Source organism: Corythoichthys intestinalis, chromosome 21 (genome assembly GCF_030265065.1).
Source record: "Corythoichthys intestinalis isolate RoL2023-P3 chromosome 21, ASM3026506v1, whole genome shotgun sequence".
NCBI lineage: Eukaryota > Metazoa > Chordata > Actinopteri > Syngnathiformes > Syngnathidae > Corythoichthys > Corythoichthys intestinalis.
Window position 1 is genome coordinate 6,560,614 of NC_080415.1, and position 16,244 is coordinate 6,576,857.

The 16,244-nt window shown below is 37.9% G+C and overlaps 1 protein-coding gene across 1 annotated transcript; it reads right to left on the reverse strand.

The window, feature by feature from the left end:
- Positions 1 to 2,132: 2,132 nt before the first annotated feature.
- Positions 2,133 to 15,411, reverse strand: LOC130909598 (cytochrome P450 26A1). Its single transcript, XM_057826276.1, has 7 exons — positions 14,817 to 15,411; positions 11,279 to 11,503; positions 5,501 to 5,782; positions 5,227 to 5,376; positions 3,197 to 3,331; positions 2,971 to 3,117; positions 2,133 to 2,879 (listed from the first exon to the last, which is right to left on the reverse strand). Exons 1-7 carry the CDS (start codon positions 15,003 to 15,005, stop codon positions 2,541 to 2,543), a joined length of 1,467 nt encoding a protein of 488 aa, XP_057682259.1. The 5' UTR covers positions 15,006 to 15,411; the 3' UTR covers positions 2,133 to 2,540.
- Between the last annotated feature and the right edge of the window lie 833 nt (positions 15,412 to 16,244).

A 16,244-nucleotide genomic window follows, 5' to 3' on the forward strand; every position in this document is an offset into this window, starting at 1 on the left:
AATTATTTTCAGTTTATTTGCTTACTAGGCCTGTACAATAATTACAACTGTGTTATTGAAATAGATTATTATAGAAGTATAATGAATTAACGGATAAATGTTTCTAAACCACAGACTCGAGGCACGAATATAACGGTGTAGTGATACATTTGGTGATGAGGCCCTAGCCATGTATTAATCATCTAGCCATGTTATATTGTGATTAATAAATGGCAACTGACCAATCAGAGAGCTTCCTCAAACCCACCCGTTATCATAATAAATAATAATAACGGGAGATTTGTGTTATTTATTGTAATATCTGATTTTTTTTTCTGTTTTACAAGTTAGACCTGTTGAGAAAATAATTGCTGACTGTGTACTGTAAGTCCCACCTCTGGTTATGTGCAGAGTATAGCCTAAATAATTGTAAATTGTTGTCATAACATTTATACTAGGAGTGTGACAAAATATCGAAATGGTGATATATCGTGATACTTTGTATCCCAAAAGGTTATCGATACGCTCCTGCCAAGAATCGAAATATTGTTTTAAAAAGCTGTCAATGTTTAAAAAAAAAAAAAAAAGAAAAAAAAGAAAAAGAAACCAACAAGTTGCTACCAAAATCTTCCACCATAATAGTGTCTCAGTTAACTTTAAGCCTTCCATTGACGGTGCTCGACGCCCAATCCATTCAGACTGGGAACGTCATTCGGTCTGATTTTCGGGGCATTTATAGGTCACTTACTGTTCATTTTAGGGCAGGGGTCTCTAAACTGGTCCTCGAGGGCCGCTATGGGTCCTGGTTTTTGTTCATACCGATCAAGCACAGACCTTTTTAACCAATGTAGTTTCTACTAAAACAAGCAGCACCTGACCGCAATCAACTGATTACACTTATAAAACACCAGATTGGTAAAAAGGTGTGGTCTTGTTTTGTTGGCGTGAAATTCTGCACCCACTGCGGCCCTATTTGGAATAGTTTGGAGACCACTGTTTTAGGGCATTTGCAGGTCATTTCCTGTTGAGTTTGAGTCACTGCCTATTCATTTGGGTGATTCCCAGGTCGCTTCCTGATCTCTAACTCAAAATAAACAGGAAGTGACCCATAAAATACCCCAAAATCTACAGGAAACAACTGAAAATCAACAGGTAAATGATCTTCAATGGCCAAAAATTACCTAATTGCCTGGCATCGGCTGCCACTGACGGCCATCTACGTTCAATCCGTTTGAACTGGGAGGGATGGCAGCGAATGAACGAATGTTCATTCGCTGCCACCCTCCCAGTTCAAATGGATTGGACGTCTACTAGTGATAAATTCATTCCAATTCACAGTAGAAGCTTGTTTTTCCTGTTTATTAGTTGTTTGTATGATTTCCATACCAATGTATCGATAATCGTTGTATCGCCATATCGTCAGATCATCGTTATCGCGAGCTTTGTATCGCAAATCGCATCGTATCGTGAGGTACAAAGAGGTTCCCACTCCTAATTTATACCATGGATATTATCTGAAATTAAGGCTTGCCACAGCAAGGCAAGTGGGCATTTGCATGTTGTTTTCAGCACCATTTTCTGCGCAAGTTCCAGGACCTGTGCCTGTCTCATCACCTCTGCGCTGTCATATGTACTTTGCGTTCCGGCACCTTATGATTTATAAATTAAGCACTGACTGGCGCCCAAGTAAGTCGATGCCATTGACAGTCATGCTCGTCCCTGCCATTAATGGCCATCTACATCCAAATTTCCCATTCATTTTCAATGGCAGAAAAAAAGTTATTAGAGCCCATCGACATTTAAGTGGCGCCCAAATAAGTCGATGCCATGAACAGACATGTACGTCCATGCCATTGACGACCATGTATGTTGAGTCTATTGATGCCAATGTACTTGGATTCTATCGAAGCATGCCACTGACGGCTATTTTTGTCAAAATAGCAACAGGAAGTGACCCCGAAATGCCTCCAAATCCACATAAGAGACTCCAAAACGTCCCAAAATCAACTTGGTGGGTCTTAGATCTGTATCTACCACAGCAAAGCTCCCATCGCAATTCCTCCAGAAATTGCAGTCCCTAGTTTCCAATAAAATGTTTTTGTCATCAATAGTATGGCTACTCAATCAGGAATACCACAAAAGCTACCCACAAAATGTTTTATTAAATAAAAAGTAATACAATATAGCTTCATTTAAATAAGTTGTGTTAAGATACAAAAGTTACATAACAAACTCTACATACAGTATTTACACACTTCTAAAAATACACCACTGATCTGATTAAAGTGTTTCAATGTGTGAATAGTGCCTCTTGTTAAGTTTGATCGCATGTTTAAAAAAGATATATACAAATACACCACATTATAATATAAAATGTTTTTCCAAATATTTACAGTATGTATACAGTCATATGCAAAAAACAATCATGGGGGCTACTCTACATAAAAAAAAGAAAATGTTCCTGATGAGGTTCCTTGGAACACCTGAGTGCTTCCAAATAGTTTTTAGGTGAAAAGAATGATTTGTGACTCCTCTGAATTTTGTCATTGTCTTAAAACATCTTAATTTTGAACATAGTGGGTAAACTTGGTTGGCAGATTATCCACAGGATAAACAGTAGGTCCTGTTTTCATCAAGGGTGGCCCATTCAAAAGAGTACAGTGACACTTAGTGACCACTTCCACCAGAAAGATCTTAAGCAGGACCTTGGCAAACTCCTTCCCTACACACATCCTCGACCCTCCACCAAATGGAATGTACTGGAACCTCGAGGAGTCTGCAGAAGCTTTTGTAATGAAGCGCTCTGGCTGGAAGTCCTCTTTGTTGGGGAAGATATCTGCCACGTCGTGGGTGTCGCAGATACTGTAGATGACGTTCCAACCCTTGGGAATTTGATATCCCTAAAAAGGGAAGGACAAGCGATGACACTCAGATGACACAATGGTGAATCAGTAGCGAGCCCCCGCCAACATGAAATGATCTTGAACTTACATTCAGTTCAAATGTTTTCAGCGCCACCCTAAAGCCTCCGGGTACAGGAGGGTTAATCCTGAGAGTCTCTTTAATCACACAACCAGTATACTTTAACTGTTCCAAAGACTCAATTTTCAAGCTTTGGAGTTGCATTCCTTGTTCCTCCTGAACACAAAGTACAAAGCATTGTGAGAAATTAGGAATTAACCATGATGACGGATACTGAATGTGTTTAAAACAATACCTTATCCATCAGTTCTTGCCTCATTTTCTCAACTACTTCAGGGTTCAGGCCCAGGAACATAATGAGAGAGGTGGCTGTGCTGGCAGTGGTTTCGTGGCCCCCAAAAAGTAGTTCTGTTGCAGACTCCTTAATAGCCTGTGAAAGGAACATGGCTTGTTTAATACAGGGGGTTACCAACCCATGGCTCAGTTTTATATCACATACAGTAAATTAGTATTTGGTAAAATTTACTCTAGCGCTGGCCAGATTTAACTAAGAATTTTAAATTGCTTTTACCAGTCAGTGTTTGCAACATTTTGACAAAGATCAGATCACATTTGATGTTGATTTCATGCAGAAAATGTGAGAAATTCCAAAAGGTTCAGATATTTTTTCATACCACTGTATAGTCACAGTCACAACCTGGAAAGTGTACCTACAAGTCTTTGCGCCTGTGAATGGTTCACTCATGCAAGGCATGAATTCACCAACTACGTAAAGTCACTGTCGCAATCTGTAAGGTGTAGCCACAAGTCTTTGAGCCATTCACAGGCGATGATGAAGATATACACTGGGGCGAATAAGTATTTAGGCAACCACTAATTGTGCAAGTATTTGGTCAAGACCAAAAGTTCATCTCAATACTTTGTTATGTACCCTTTGTTGGCAATAACGGAGGCCAAACGTTTTCTGTAACTCTTCACAAGATTTTTACATACTGTTGCTGGTATTTTGGCCCATTCCTCCATGCAGATCTCCTCTAGAGCAGTGATGTTTTGGGGCTGTCGTTGGGCAACACGGACTTTCAAATCCCTCCTCACTCCGTGGCATCAAAATGATAACAAGAACGGTGAGCAAAAATCCCAGAACCACACGGGAGGACGTAGTGAATGACCTACAGAGAGCTAGGACCACAGTAACAAAGGCTACTATCAGTAACACAATGCACCGCCAGGGACTCAAATCCTGCACTGCCAGACGTGTCCCCCTGCTGAAGAAAGTACACGTCCAGGCCCGTCTGCGGTTCGCTAGAGGGTATTTGGATGATCCAGAAGAGAACTGGGAGAATGTGTTATGGTCAGATGAAACCAAAATAGAACTTTTTGGTAGAAACACAGGTTCTCGTGTTTGGAGGAAAAAGAATACTGAATTGCACCATACCCACTGTGAAGCATGGGGGTGGAAACATCATGCTTTGGGGCTGTTTTTCTGCAAATTGATTTTGAGTGAAAATCTCCTTCCATCAGCAAGGGCATTGAAGATGAGATGTGGCTGGGTCTTTCAGCATGACAATGATCCCAAACACACAGCCAGGGCAACAAAAGAGTGGCTTCGTAAGAAGCATTTTAAGGTCCTGGAGTGGCCTATCTGTCTCCAGATCTCAACCCCATTGAAAATCTGTGAAGGTAGTTGAAAGTCTGTGTTGCCTAGAGGAGATCTGCATGGAGGAATGGGCCAAAATACCAGCAACAGTGTGTAAAAAGCTTGTGAAGAGTTACAGAAAACGTTTGGCCTCCATTATTGCCAACAAAAGGTACATAACAAAGTATTGAGAAGAACTTTTCATATTGACCAAATACTTATTTCCCACCATGATTTGCAAATAAATTCTTTAAAAATCAAACAATGTGATTTTCCTTTTTTTTCCCCACATTCTGTCTCTCATGGTTGAGGTTTACCCACGTTGACAATTACAGGCCTCTCTAATATTTTCAAGTGGGAGAACTTGCACAATTAGTGGTTGACTAAATACTTATTTGCCCCACTGTATATTGACTAATCTGAGCAAAACAACTGTATGTACCCCGCCCACCATTGCTGAGGTGTGCCGCACACAGCCAACAGCAATGGCGGCCAACCACAAGAGGGCGACGTACACAAATCTCTACTCAGATTACACAGTACAATCGAGTTGATGCAATAATTTCAAATGTCAATTAATATGTCTGCAGCTCCCAGTGCTGTCTATTCTGTGTAAACTGTGTCAAAATGGCTCTTTCAAGGTTAAACGTTGAAAACAAGAAAATAACTAGCTCTCATTATTGTGTTACCTGCATGCTAAATGTCTCGCCGTTCTTACTACAGCTGTCTATGAGCTGCTGCAAAGCATCTCCATGTTTGGACTCTTTCTGTGAGTCCTGTATTTTCTTCTTGATGTTCTCTTCAATCTTAGAATGGATGAAGTTCCGAGCTTTAAGACCCTGAAAAACAGTGGGAAACGAGAGAAAATAAGTTTGAAAGTTTGAGTTTGAAAAAACAACAACTGTATGCTCACATAACCCCCAATTAGCTTGATTCAGTATGGCCAAAGAAGCATTTTTTTACCCTGTACAGTCCACTGAATGGAACATCAATGGGTAGTGAAAAGAGATTTTTGATCATTTCCTCGAACGCCTCGACCAGCTGCCGCTCATCGGTCTTAATCTTGTCTGGCTCGAAGCCCAGAAGGATCCTCATGGCAATGCGGAACATCAGACGCTTCATCTCAGGGTACACCAGCACACAAGAATCCCTCGCCAGCCACTCTTCCACTGCAGCTCGAATCTCCTCCTGGATGACTGGGATGTAGAGCTCCAACGCCTCCCTGGAGAACGCCCGCATAATGGCCTACAGAAGATTCAGGAGTTTGAGGATCGTTGTAAATTTTTCTTTTGACAATTCAGCACATTTCTGGCTGACAACATAATATACAGAAAAGGCATTGAGATTCACAAAGATCAATATTTTGTAAGTCAGTTGATTTACACTACATTCCAAAAGTTTGGGGTCACCCAGACAATTTTGTGTTTTCCTTCAATAGTCACACTTGAAATGAGTTGAAAAATGAATGGAAAATATAGTCAAGACATTGACAAGGTTAGAAATAGGGATTTTTATTTCGTCTCTTCACTGTCGACATTGACACTGGCGTTTTACGGGTACTATTTAATGAAGCTGCGAAATGAGGACCTGCGAGGCATCTATATCTCAAACTACAGACTCTTATGTACTTGTCTTCTTGCTCGGTTGTGCAGCGGGGTCTCCCGCTTCTCTTTCTACTCTGGTTAGATCTTGTTTGTGCTGCTCTCTGAACGGAGTGGTACACAGCGTTATAGGAAATCTTCAATTTGTTGGCAATTTCTCTTATGGAATAGCCTTCATTTCTAATAACAGATTGTTAAGTTTCACGTGAAAGTTGTCTTTTTCTGGCCATTTTGAGAGTTTAATCAAACCCACAAAGGTGATTCTACAATACCCAACCAGCTCAAAGAAAGACCAGTTTTATAGCTTCTCTATCCACCTAAACTGTTTTAAGATGTGCCAACATAACTGGACGGCGTTTTCTAATCATCTATTATCCTTCTAAGGCAACTCGCAAGCACAATGTACCATTAGAACACTGGAGTGATGTTTGCTGTAAATGGGCCTCTTTACAAAACTACGTAGATATTGCATTAAAACCGGACATTTCCAGCTAGGATAGTCATTTACCACATTAATAATGTACAGAGTGTTTTTCTGATTAGTTTAATGTTATTTCCATTGAAAAAAACTGTGCTTTTCTTTCAAAAAAGAGGACATTTCTAAATGACCCCAAACTTTTGAACGGTAGTGTAAGTTGTTTTTTGAAACTTACAGGGCATTCATTTGATTATTGCTTGCCATTGACGGCCTTAGACGTCCAATCCATTTTGACTGGGGGAGGGCAAATGTCCCGGAATGTTACTTTAATTTTGTTCATTAGCCTCGTCAATAGGACTGAAAGATGAGCATTCACGGCTAGTCCTCCCATTTTAAATGAATTTAACGTCCATCTCTGTCAATGGCATGCAATGAGTTACATACAGTGGTACCTCTACATAAGAATTTAATTCGTTCTAGGACCTGGTTTGTAAGTGGAAATGGTCGTATGTCGAGCGGGATTTTCCCATAAGAATACATTATAATTTGATTAATTTGTTCCACAAGCTAAAAACCTAAGATAAATCCTCAATAAATATTGCACGTACAATTACAAATAGCAATTACATACAACAAAACATATAAACTATAAATACAAATCGGAATAAAAATAATCTAACGAATCGGGTTCTAATGTTTCAGTTGTGTTTTGCATGCTGTTCCTGAATGTACCGTGTGACTGACGACAGAGTGAGAGAGGTGCATTAGAGTGGGAAGCTTTTACTTTCTCTTTTCTTGTTCTGTTGTAGTTGGCGTCGTTTACGAACAGTAGCCATGTTGTATTGCACAAGTTTTGAAATAAATGATTAAAAACATGACACACCTGGAGATTCCCTTTCCGATGTTACAATAATAATAATACCGGTAATAATAATAATGATGACAGTCATCCTCGAGATCGTAGAAATATTCCAGCTGTATTGTCGACCATATTTTTCTATCATTTCCTCCTTAATTTTAAGTGTCGCCTTTTTTCTTTTTTCACCCCCTGCACTAACCTTCTTGGGACCCATGCTGATTTCTTTCTCAAGAAAATCCACCGTGCGTCAGTCTTGCATGAAAACAATGAAATTGCGACACTGTCATAAATCGTCGTATTTCGAGCATGTCGTCAGATTTCGAGACAAATGACGAGTCAATTTTTACATCGGATGTCGAAAGGATCCTATGTCGAGGTACCACTGCACTATGAAAAAATCTACTTGAGAGTATTACTTGGGGCCGTAACCAGTGTCTATTTCTGTTTTTATTCATTTTAATTGTATTACTGTAGTCTTTATTGACATTATATTAATTCATAAATGCAGTTGCACTAAACTACTACAGGTTTACTACTAAAACCCACTTGCCACTACTTTAAAAATAAATATTAATCATTTAAAAACATACACACACACACATATATACATATACTATATATATAATTGCTAATATTTATTTATTTATTTATTTTTTAATGATCTAGAATAGTCACTTTTCCCGATAAGAGTTAAAGGTGTTAAATGGAAGTATTAAAAAAATATATACTTCAAACTTTAAAAAAAAAAAAAAAAAAACAGATGAGTTGTCCCGAGCCGATCACGTAGTCTAACTCTCCCTTCCTCTCCCTGCTCTTTGTTGGTCAGGCAGTGATTGCACTGGAGTTGCTTATTAAGGTAAACAATAATTGAGAGACGTTTAATGTTTGAAGGTCACTCCTCTGGCAAGGTCAAAGCACCGCATGTGTCAATCATTATTTAACTTGTAAAACAGTTTCTGTTGCAACTCATTGTGTGTAAGAGTGCGAATTTGAGTGGACTCACTCAATGGAGTATTCAAAAAAAAAAGTCAAGCATTTATCTGCTTTATTCTTGTTTAAAAATAATTCGGTAGGACAGTAACATGTTTATCTTTCCAATGCTAAATCTGAATACATTGAACAAAGACAAAGAAAATATTCTTTGCGGTTTTTCACTTATGGCGGCCTTATTCCTATCCTTCCTATTCCTATCCTATCCTTTTTTTTTTTTTAAAGCCTTTCAGAGACAGCAATCATTACCGTGGAAAACTATTCAAAAGTTGAAATTAGAGAGCTTTAACCCTTTATAGGGCAAATAACTATCACTTACCCTTTCATGGATGAATTATAATTCATTTATTTCATTTAATCCGAAATGCCGTTATTACCTTAATGTAGGACAGGGGTCTCAAACTTATAATATTTTGCTGCCCCTATTTGATATTCAATTGCGTACCGCACAAATGCTATTTTTAAACCATGACGTCGCCATCGTAACGTGGAAGTGGGACAATATAGCCCTCACATACATTCCATGTTATGTCTGTTTGATTTCTCCAGTAATCTTTCATAAAAGAACATGCCGATCAAACACTGCTGCTATGGACGATGGAACTTGTAGACTATAGACATCACGACATATGATAGATGTTTTCTTCATACGTTTCCCGAAACCAAAATCTCGGAGGAAAAAATGTGAAGAATGGATCAACTTGTGCGGAAGTCCAAAAGACCAGTTTAACAACAGCAAGGTGAAGCATTTCACATTTCATATCCAGTAAACATTTTGTTGGGGGCCATGGTATTACAGAGGATGAAGAGGTAAGCCATTTTGATATTTTTAATTATTTTTTAACGTGGCGTTTTGTCGTGCTGCTTCTGTCTGACAATAAATGACCTGAAAAAAATTTAAATGGTATCTGACTGCCACTGTTACCTTTTCTGTTGTAAAAAAAAAAAAAAAAAAAAAAACTTTAGTAAGGGGGAAGTATAAATAAATGATTGAATGAAGATTTGTTATTAATGAAAAAATTGTGTTCCCTGGCTGTCACTGAGTAGCATTTGCGATCGCTACACAAAAATAGCAATGTAAATTACCCCCAACAATGGTCAGAGACGTGAGACAACCAGAGGATGTATGTATAAGAAAGACAGGGCATATGGTGGTAAAGGATAGAGTGTTGAAACAGGAGAATGTCATTGTCAGTGGCGTAAGGCAATGCACACAAAAAAAGGTGTCGATAAAAAACCTAACTCTGGATCAGGTCGGCTCTTTTTCAACCCTCGACACTCAAGCCATCTCTTTAACTGAACATGTGTATGTTTTTCCACATCTTTACCAGTGAATTTGGTGCGAGGGACATCATTTTTGGACATAATTGGTAGGTTTAGCTCAGTAAACATCTCGTTTGTACACTATTTCCATTCATTTACTATTAAGAACAAACGGGAGGTTGACCCGCCCAGCAACAATTGCTAACGTCATGAATATTAATGAGCAAAAGTGATGTGTTGCTTGCGGTACGCCACTGTAGTACAGGTTCTGCCTGCATGTATTTTGCAATGGCCACAAAAAAACACTTTCTAAATAATTTTAATTAAAATTAATGAATGAATTAAAAGATCCTTTTTGGGAAAAAAAAAAAAAAACTGAAAAAAAAGCCATGAGTAAAAAATAAAAAAACAAAAACACACACACAAAAAAAACAATTCAATCAAAATAAAATAAACGGAAACAAACAAATTGTAATAAATTGGGAACAAAAAGAAAAAGAAATAAAGAAAGACTTAATTTCTAGATTTTTTTTTTTAAATAAATATCTTGTCACCTCACATAGTTTAACTCTTTGGTGGCTGTTGACGGCAATAGACATCCAATCTATTTTAATTGAAAAAACAGTCAAGAGGTTGAGATTCACCACCACTGACCGTGATAGACATCAGTGGGAGGGAAAGTTAAAATTATATCCTTTTGCTACGATGTGAAGGAAGGAGGCACTTTTTCCAAAACGCCACATGATTGTTAGGCTCCATTAAATATATTCATGTGAGGGCTAGCAAATATGGATTTTTTTTTTTTTCTGATTTAAAGAAACAATTGGTAATTTTTCAGTTTTGGTTGATTTTAGCGACGCCGGTGGACAAAAGTGGTAGCGTTTTGCCTTACGGAGACTGCGTTTCCCATGAGGACCAGCGCACACCCGCAAAGTGTCGTAAAATCATCAATAAATCAATCAATCAAAAAAATCAATCTCGCGGTCGCCTGCAGATGGATTAAAAAACATTTCTGTTTCCAGCGGCTGTGTGAAGGATAAGGATGAGGTAAGAAGGTAATGAATTCAGTTGTGGTCAAACAACAGCATATGACAGCAACAGTATGGCTTTTTGTCTCTTTTATTGCTCTTCCATCTTTGCAGAATTCGTGTGAGAGAATGGTGTGCCATCAGCACATTTGTAGTTTTTTTTGTGTGGCAGGGTTCGTGCCACCCTCCTCAAAGTTAATTAGTGCCGGTGAAAGCGATACAAACCCCCTCAAGATATAAAAGAGGTGTCATTCAACTAGTCGTCAGTCGACACATTATCACAAATGTTAGGAAAATATTATATAAAAGTTGAAAAGTTACCTAGTGTTGCTTTAATTAGACGTCTTTTGCTGGCAATAGGTGTTTTCAATATGAATTTTCCTCTTTTACCAACTATCACAACATAAACTCTTTGACCTGGTGAATTATTTGAGTTAAGCCAATGATAACTTTTGAATAAATATCCACTGTACTGACCAGTCCCTGAAAGGGTTAATTTAACTGCAGGTTGAATACAAGTATTATAATAGTTTATAAAATGAATCTTAAAAAATGTCAATGTTTAATAAGATAACTTCTTACCTTTTTCTTAGTTTTGTGCTGGATTCCATGCACGTTTGACAGCGTGTCCGAGCCCAGGATAGTGCGCACGGACGCCGGCCACTGGACCGACACGAGCTTGTGTTCCCCCAGGAGAATCTGTCTCACGTTGTCGCCCCCGGTCACACGTACTGTGGGGTTCCCGAATAGGTGAGTCCGGTAGATGTAGCCATACTTCTGCCGCTTCATGCGAAGAAACTTTCTTCTCTGGACAGCAACACGGGAAAAAAATAATTAAACACGAAAAAAAGCCATTTCTGGAGAAATTTCTTGGGTAGGTTTTCTGTGCTTGTGGGTTAACACCTAATGGTTACTTCCTGTTGATTATTGGGTGTCATGGGTTCCTTCCTGTTCATTTTGGGGCATTTCGATGAATTCTTTGGTCAAAATGAATGACCGCCAATGGACTTTATTTTTTGTGGGGCCATTGACGATTAAGTTTATTATTTGAACAAACTAAGTGATAAATAGGTCGATAGCTACAGCCTTAATTTTAGAGTACTTATAAGACGCTTGCTGTTGATTTTGGGTCACTTCCTATTAATTTGGGGGCATTTTTGGGTCACCTTCTTGTTAACTCATGTGAACGCTCATTCAGTCTCTCCCAGTCAAAATGGATTGGATGTCTAGCGCCATCACTGGCACTCAAAAATGAGCATTCACACTCAGTCCTACCAGTTCTAATGAATTGAATGTCTACTGTTGTCAATGGTAGGCAGTGAGTTAATATTGGTTCACTTCCTTATTAATTTTTGAATATTTACAGATCACTTCATTTTGATTGTAAACCTGCACATATATAGAGCAGTCCTTCTTTCCTGTACGTTTTAAATTCTTTTCTATTGATTTATAGGCATTTCTGTCTTACTTAAAGGTCACTTCCTGTTGATATAGGATCATTTTTCCCCCCTTATTAGAAATAAATAGGGTTTTTTTGTGAAATGTAAGTGCCACTCTACCTTTTGGCAAAAATTAATTTTGAATTCGAAAAGTCACTTGTCTGCTATTTTAATTGGGCCACTAGCGTTGAAATGACACACCCTGCAGGAGGCAGGGGCGGGGTTTGGATCAGTTAACAGTGTCACCTAGAGTTGACATCGATTTTAAATGTGCAAAGAATTTTTTTTTTTTTGCGTTGTTTTGTTTTAATATTTGACCTTGTTCTATCAACTTTGTTATGAATTCTTCAAGTCATTTGTGGAGGAATAGTTGAGTGAAATTTGTTTTTTGTGTCCGTTTTTTTTTTTTTATTGTAATTTCGTAGTCGTTGGATTTTTTTGTTTGTTTGTTTTTTTTTTTTGTGGGCTACGATTGTTAGCATCATATCAAAAATAATTAATGTGAGCAGTGAATGTACTAGTTTGAAGGGAGATAGCATGCAAATATTCGCTATAGTTGGTTTATAGTTAAAGTGATGTGGTTTAAAGTTTAATAGGCTAAACACATTAATAGGTTTGTGAATGTTGACTATATGTTTGCATATTATTGAACAGATGCTAAATGTGTGTACATGTATGCACACGAGCACAAAAAATATTTGATTTCATCTCCAGTCCCTGTAGTGGTCAACGCGTCTAAGCCAATACATCTAAGCCAACAAGTCACAAGTAGAATCTTCCACACTTTCTTTATTATTTCTACATTACTAGGTTTAATCAATGTTTGTGATTTTTTTTTTTCTCTTGCACATATTTATTATTGTGCACTCTCAAATGCTTAGATAGTGTTAATAAATGTAACATTTTTAGCAAATACTGTGTTTTGGTTGTGAGGTTGTGCCAAGTATACTTCATGCGCTGTATTTTGTGGGTCAATTGTTTTTTATTTTTGCTAAGGTATTTATTTTTATTTATTTATTTATTTATTTTTTGTGGGGGCGCCAAAGTGTCTTGTTGCCCCCGTTGCACTGATAATGAATGAGTTTTTTTTTTTTTTTTATTATATAATTTATTGAAAAACACATTTTTTGCCACAACTGTCAATGTAATTAGTCTATAATTTTTGGGAATATTTTAAAAGTTAGAACAGTGAGAATCGGTAAAAATGCGTGTGCTGTGCGTGTGCCAAAAAAGTGCACACGGGAAAAAAATAAGTACAGGGATCCCTCGTTTTTTGCGGTTAATGGGGAAAATCCACAAAGTAGAGGCGGAGCTTATTTACATTGATTTTTGTATTTTTTGGGCGGGGTGTTCAATGTATTTATTCAGATTATACAGCATTGGACTGAGATACATATACGACATGCCCCCACCCTTTTTTTTTTTTTTTACAAAGTACAGGGTGTTCCAAAATGTTTTTGACATTTTTTTATTTTTTTTTAATTACCTCAAATTTTCACAGCTTGTATAGAAACGTTTCAAGTTTTTGTGTGTAATGTTTGGCATTTCTATCTTTTCAGGTTAAGAAATGCAGTTCATTTCAAAAGAAAAGGCATTTTGAAAGGCATTTTGCAGGCGGTGCCCATATTGAACATTAATGAAAATCTGTCATAGAACCAACAGATATTTGTACTTTTCTTTGTGAATTTAAACAATATAACGTGCGACCTTCAACATAAAGTGTATTTAGTTTCATTAAGATCCATCAAGTACTTTCCAAGATATGGGCGTTTAGAATGGGGTCAACCATTTTGGAACACCCTGTCTACTTCATGCGCGGTATTATGTCGTTCAACTGTTTGGTTTTTTTTGCTAAGTTTTTTTTTAAATTTTTTTATTTTGTGGGGGCGCCAAAGAATCTTGTTGCCCAGTGCACCATGTAGGCTAGGAACGCCACTGATGCCATTGATAATGAATAGGGCTTTTTTTTTGTTTTTGTTTTTGTAATATTTACTGAAAAATCATGTTTTGCCACAATTTTAATTGTAATTAGTTTTTAATTTTTGGAAAGTTTTAAAGTTAGAACAGTGAGAATCTGTAAAAATCAGTGTGCGAAAAAAGTGTACATGAAAAAAAAATAAGTACAGTGATCCCTTGTTTTTTGCGGTTAATGGGGAAAATCCACGAAGTACAGTCAGGGATTATTTTCCTTATTTTTTTTTTTGTGTCGTGTTCAATGTATTTATTCAGCTTTAACAGCTTTGGAAAGAGATACATATACAACATGCTTTTACTCCAAGGAAAAAACGGAAAAAAAAAACAAACATACATACATGTGTATTTTAAAAAATGTAAGAATTATAATACCAATGTAGCTATAGAAACGAAAGGAATGATTTGTGCATGTATACATGCATATATATCAACATTTTTGAATAATGTTAATTTGAATACTTTTTTTTTTTTTGGGGAAAAAAAATCTGCGATGGACTGAGCGCGCGAAGTTTGAGGCGCAATCTAGCGAGAGATCACTGTATACAGGTATTATATGTGGAGAGCCTCGCTTTAAAAAGCATCCCCAAAATTATTATGATAATAAAGTCGAAGAATATTATACCTGGGGAACTTTGCATGCAAAAAAATAATCCCGAGAATTTTTCACAGTGATAAACAACCATAAATCATCTTGTTGTGTCGCCTACCTGCAAGATGAGCTGCAGCGTCTCCCCAAAGAAAGGCAAGCCCATGGAACCGGGAGGCAAGGGGCTTGCGCAGCTCGGATCTCTGCCCCGGGTCATGTAAACTTCCCACAGTTTGACAGCCACCAGAAAGAGCAGAATCGGGAGGACGATGGTGCACAGCAAGGTAGCCAGCAGCGTGCTCAGAGCCATGTCGGCGATGAGCTCAGGTGAACGTCGCTAGAGCGAGTGAAGCTCCCGACTGCTCCTTTGGCGTCTTTTATAGGCGAACCGGGAAGTTCGCGTAGCCTGTCACCTTCTCCTCCCGCAGATAAATTAGTTCACTCAAAGTTCATCTTTAATTGTGGGTGTCGTTCGGCCCCGCCCCCGGCCTGTCCTGGCTGGCTGGCTTTGCCTCACCATTTGTTCCGAGGGCCAGCTCACATCTTTTAATCCTTACCTCCTGTTGCACGCAGACAATCCTCGGCAGATTTCACTGAGAAAAGGTGATGAGTCTCCGCGAGACAAAAGAAGCGCGTCCCCAAGACGCCTTTGTTGGCAATAAGGCGAGTAGTTTACACACTCATTAGCTTGGCTTTAAGCCCCTCTCGTCGGATCAGCGACCATGCCTGCGGGGCGAGCTGCATTCAAGAGCAAAGTACATTTTCAGCTGCTTCACGATATTGAAAAGATGCAAGCGAAGGGTTAAAGAATGTCTTAATCCTTCTCCCTGGGTGTCATTCACAGCCAAGACGGTTTTTAGGGGGGGGGGGATCTCATTTTGCTTATCATTTAGGTGGGCTCATAGACTTCATAACCTATTGACATGGCACGGGAAACGGGGCTGATTCGTAGGGGGGCTATTTTAAAAAACTTTAAAATTCTAATATTTACAAAACCAAACCTGCTACTGACCTAAAACCAAAACAAGCACCTACCTTAGCCATATATGAGTCTCCATGAGCAGTGGCATCAAAAAATTCAAAGTTGTTCCCCTATAAAATCCCGATTATTATTATTTTTTTTAAATAAGTATAAAACAACTTAAAATGGCTATAAAAGTCTCAAATTTTACACTTGATGCACAAAAATCACCAAATACAGAGAAAATCCCCTATATCAGGATCAATAGCAATATTTAACATGTATAAGTTTTTGACCAAAATAGCAACTTTTTTTTTTTTTTTTTAAATTTACTGCAAGTTTTCAACAGCTAATAAATAACTCAATTCAACATCAGAAACTTAATACTTGAGGAAAGCATGCAAAATTGATTATAAATAATATGTAAATCGATTATTAATAAATTATATGTACAATCACAACTTATTGTAGAATAGAATAGCCCTTTATTATCATTTTACACTATATACTGTTAGCGAATGAGGCTAGCGGCCACCTGGCGTAACAGGAGGTTTTCTGGTGAAAATTCTTGTGAATAAATGCTTAAAT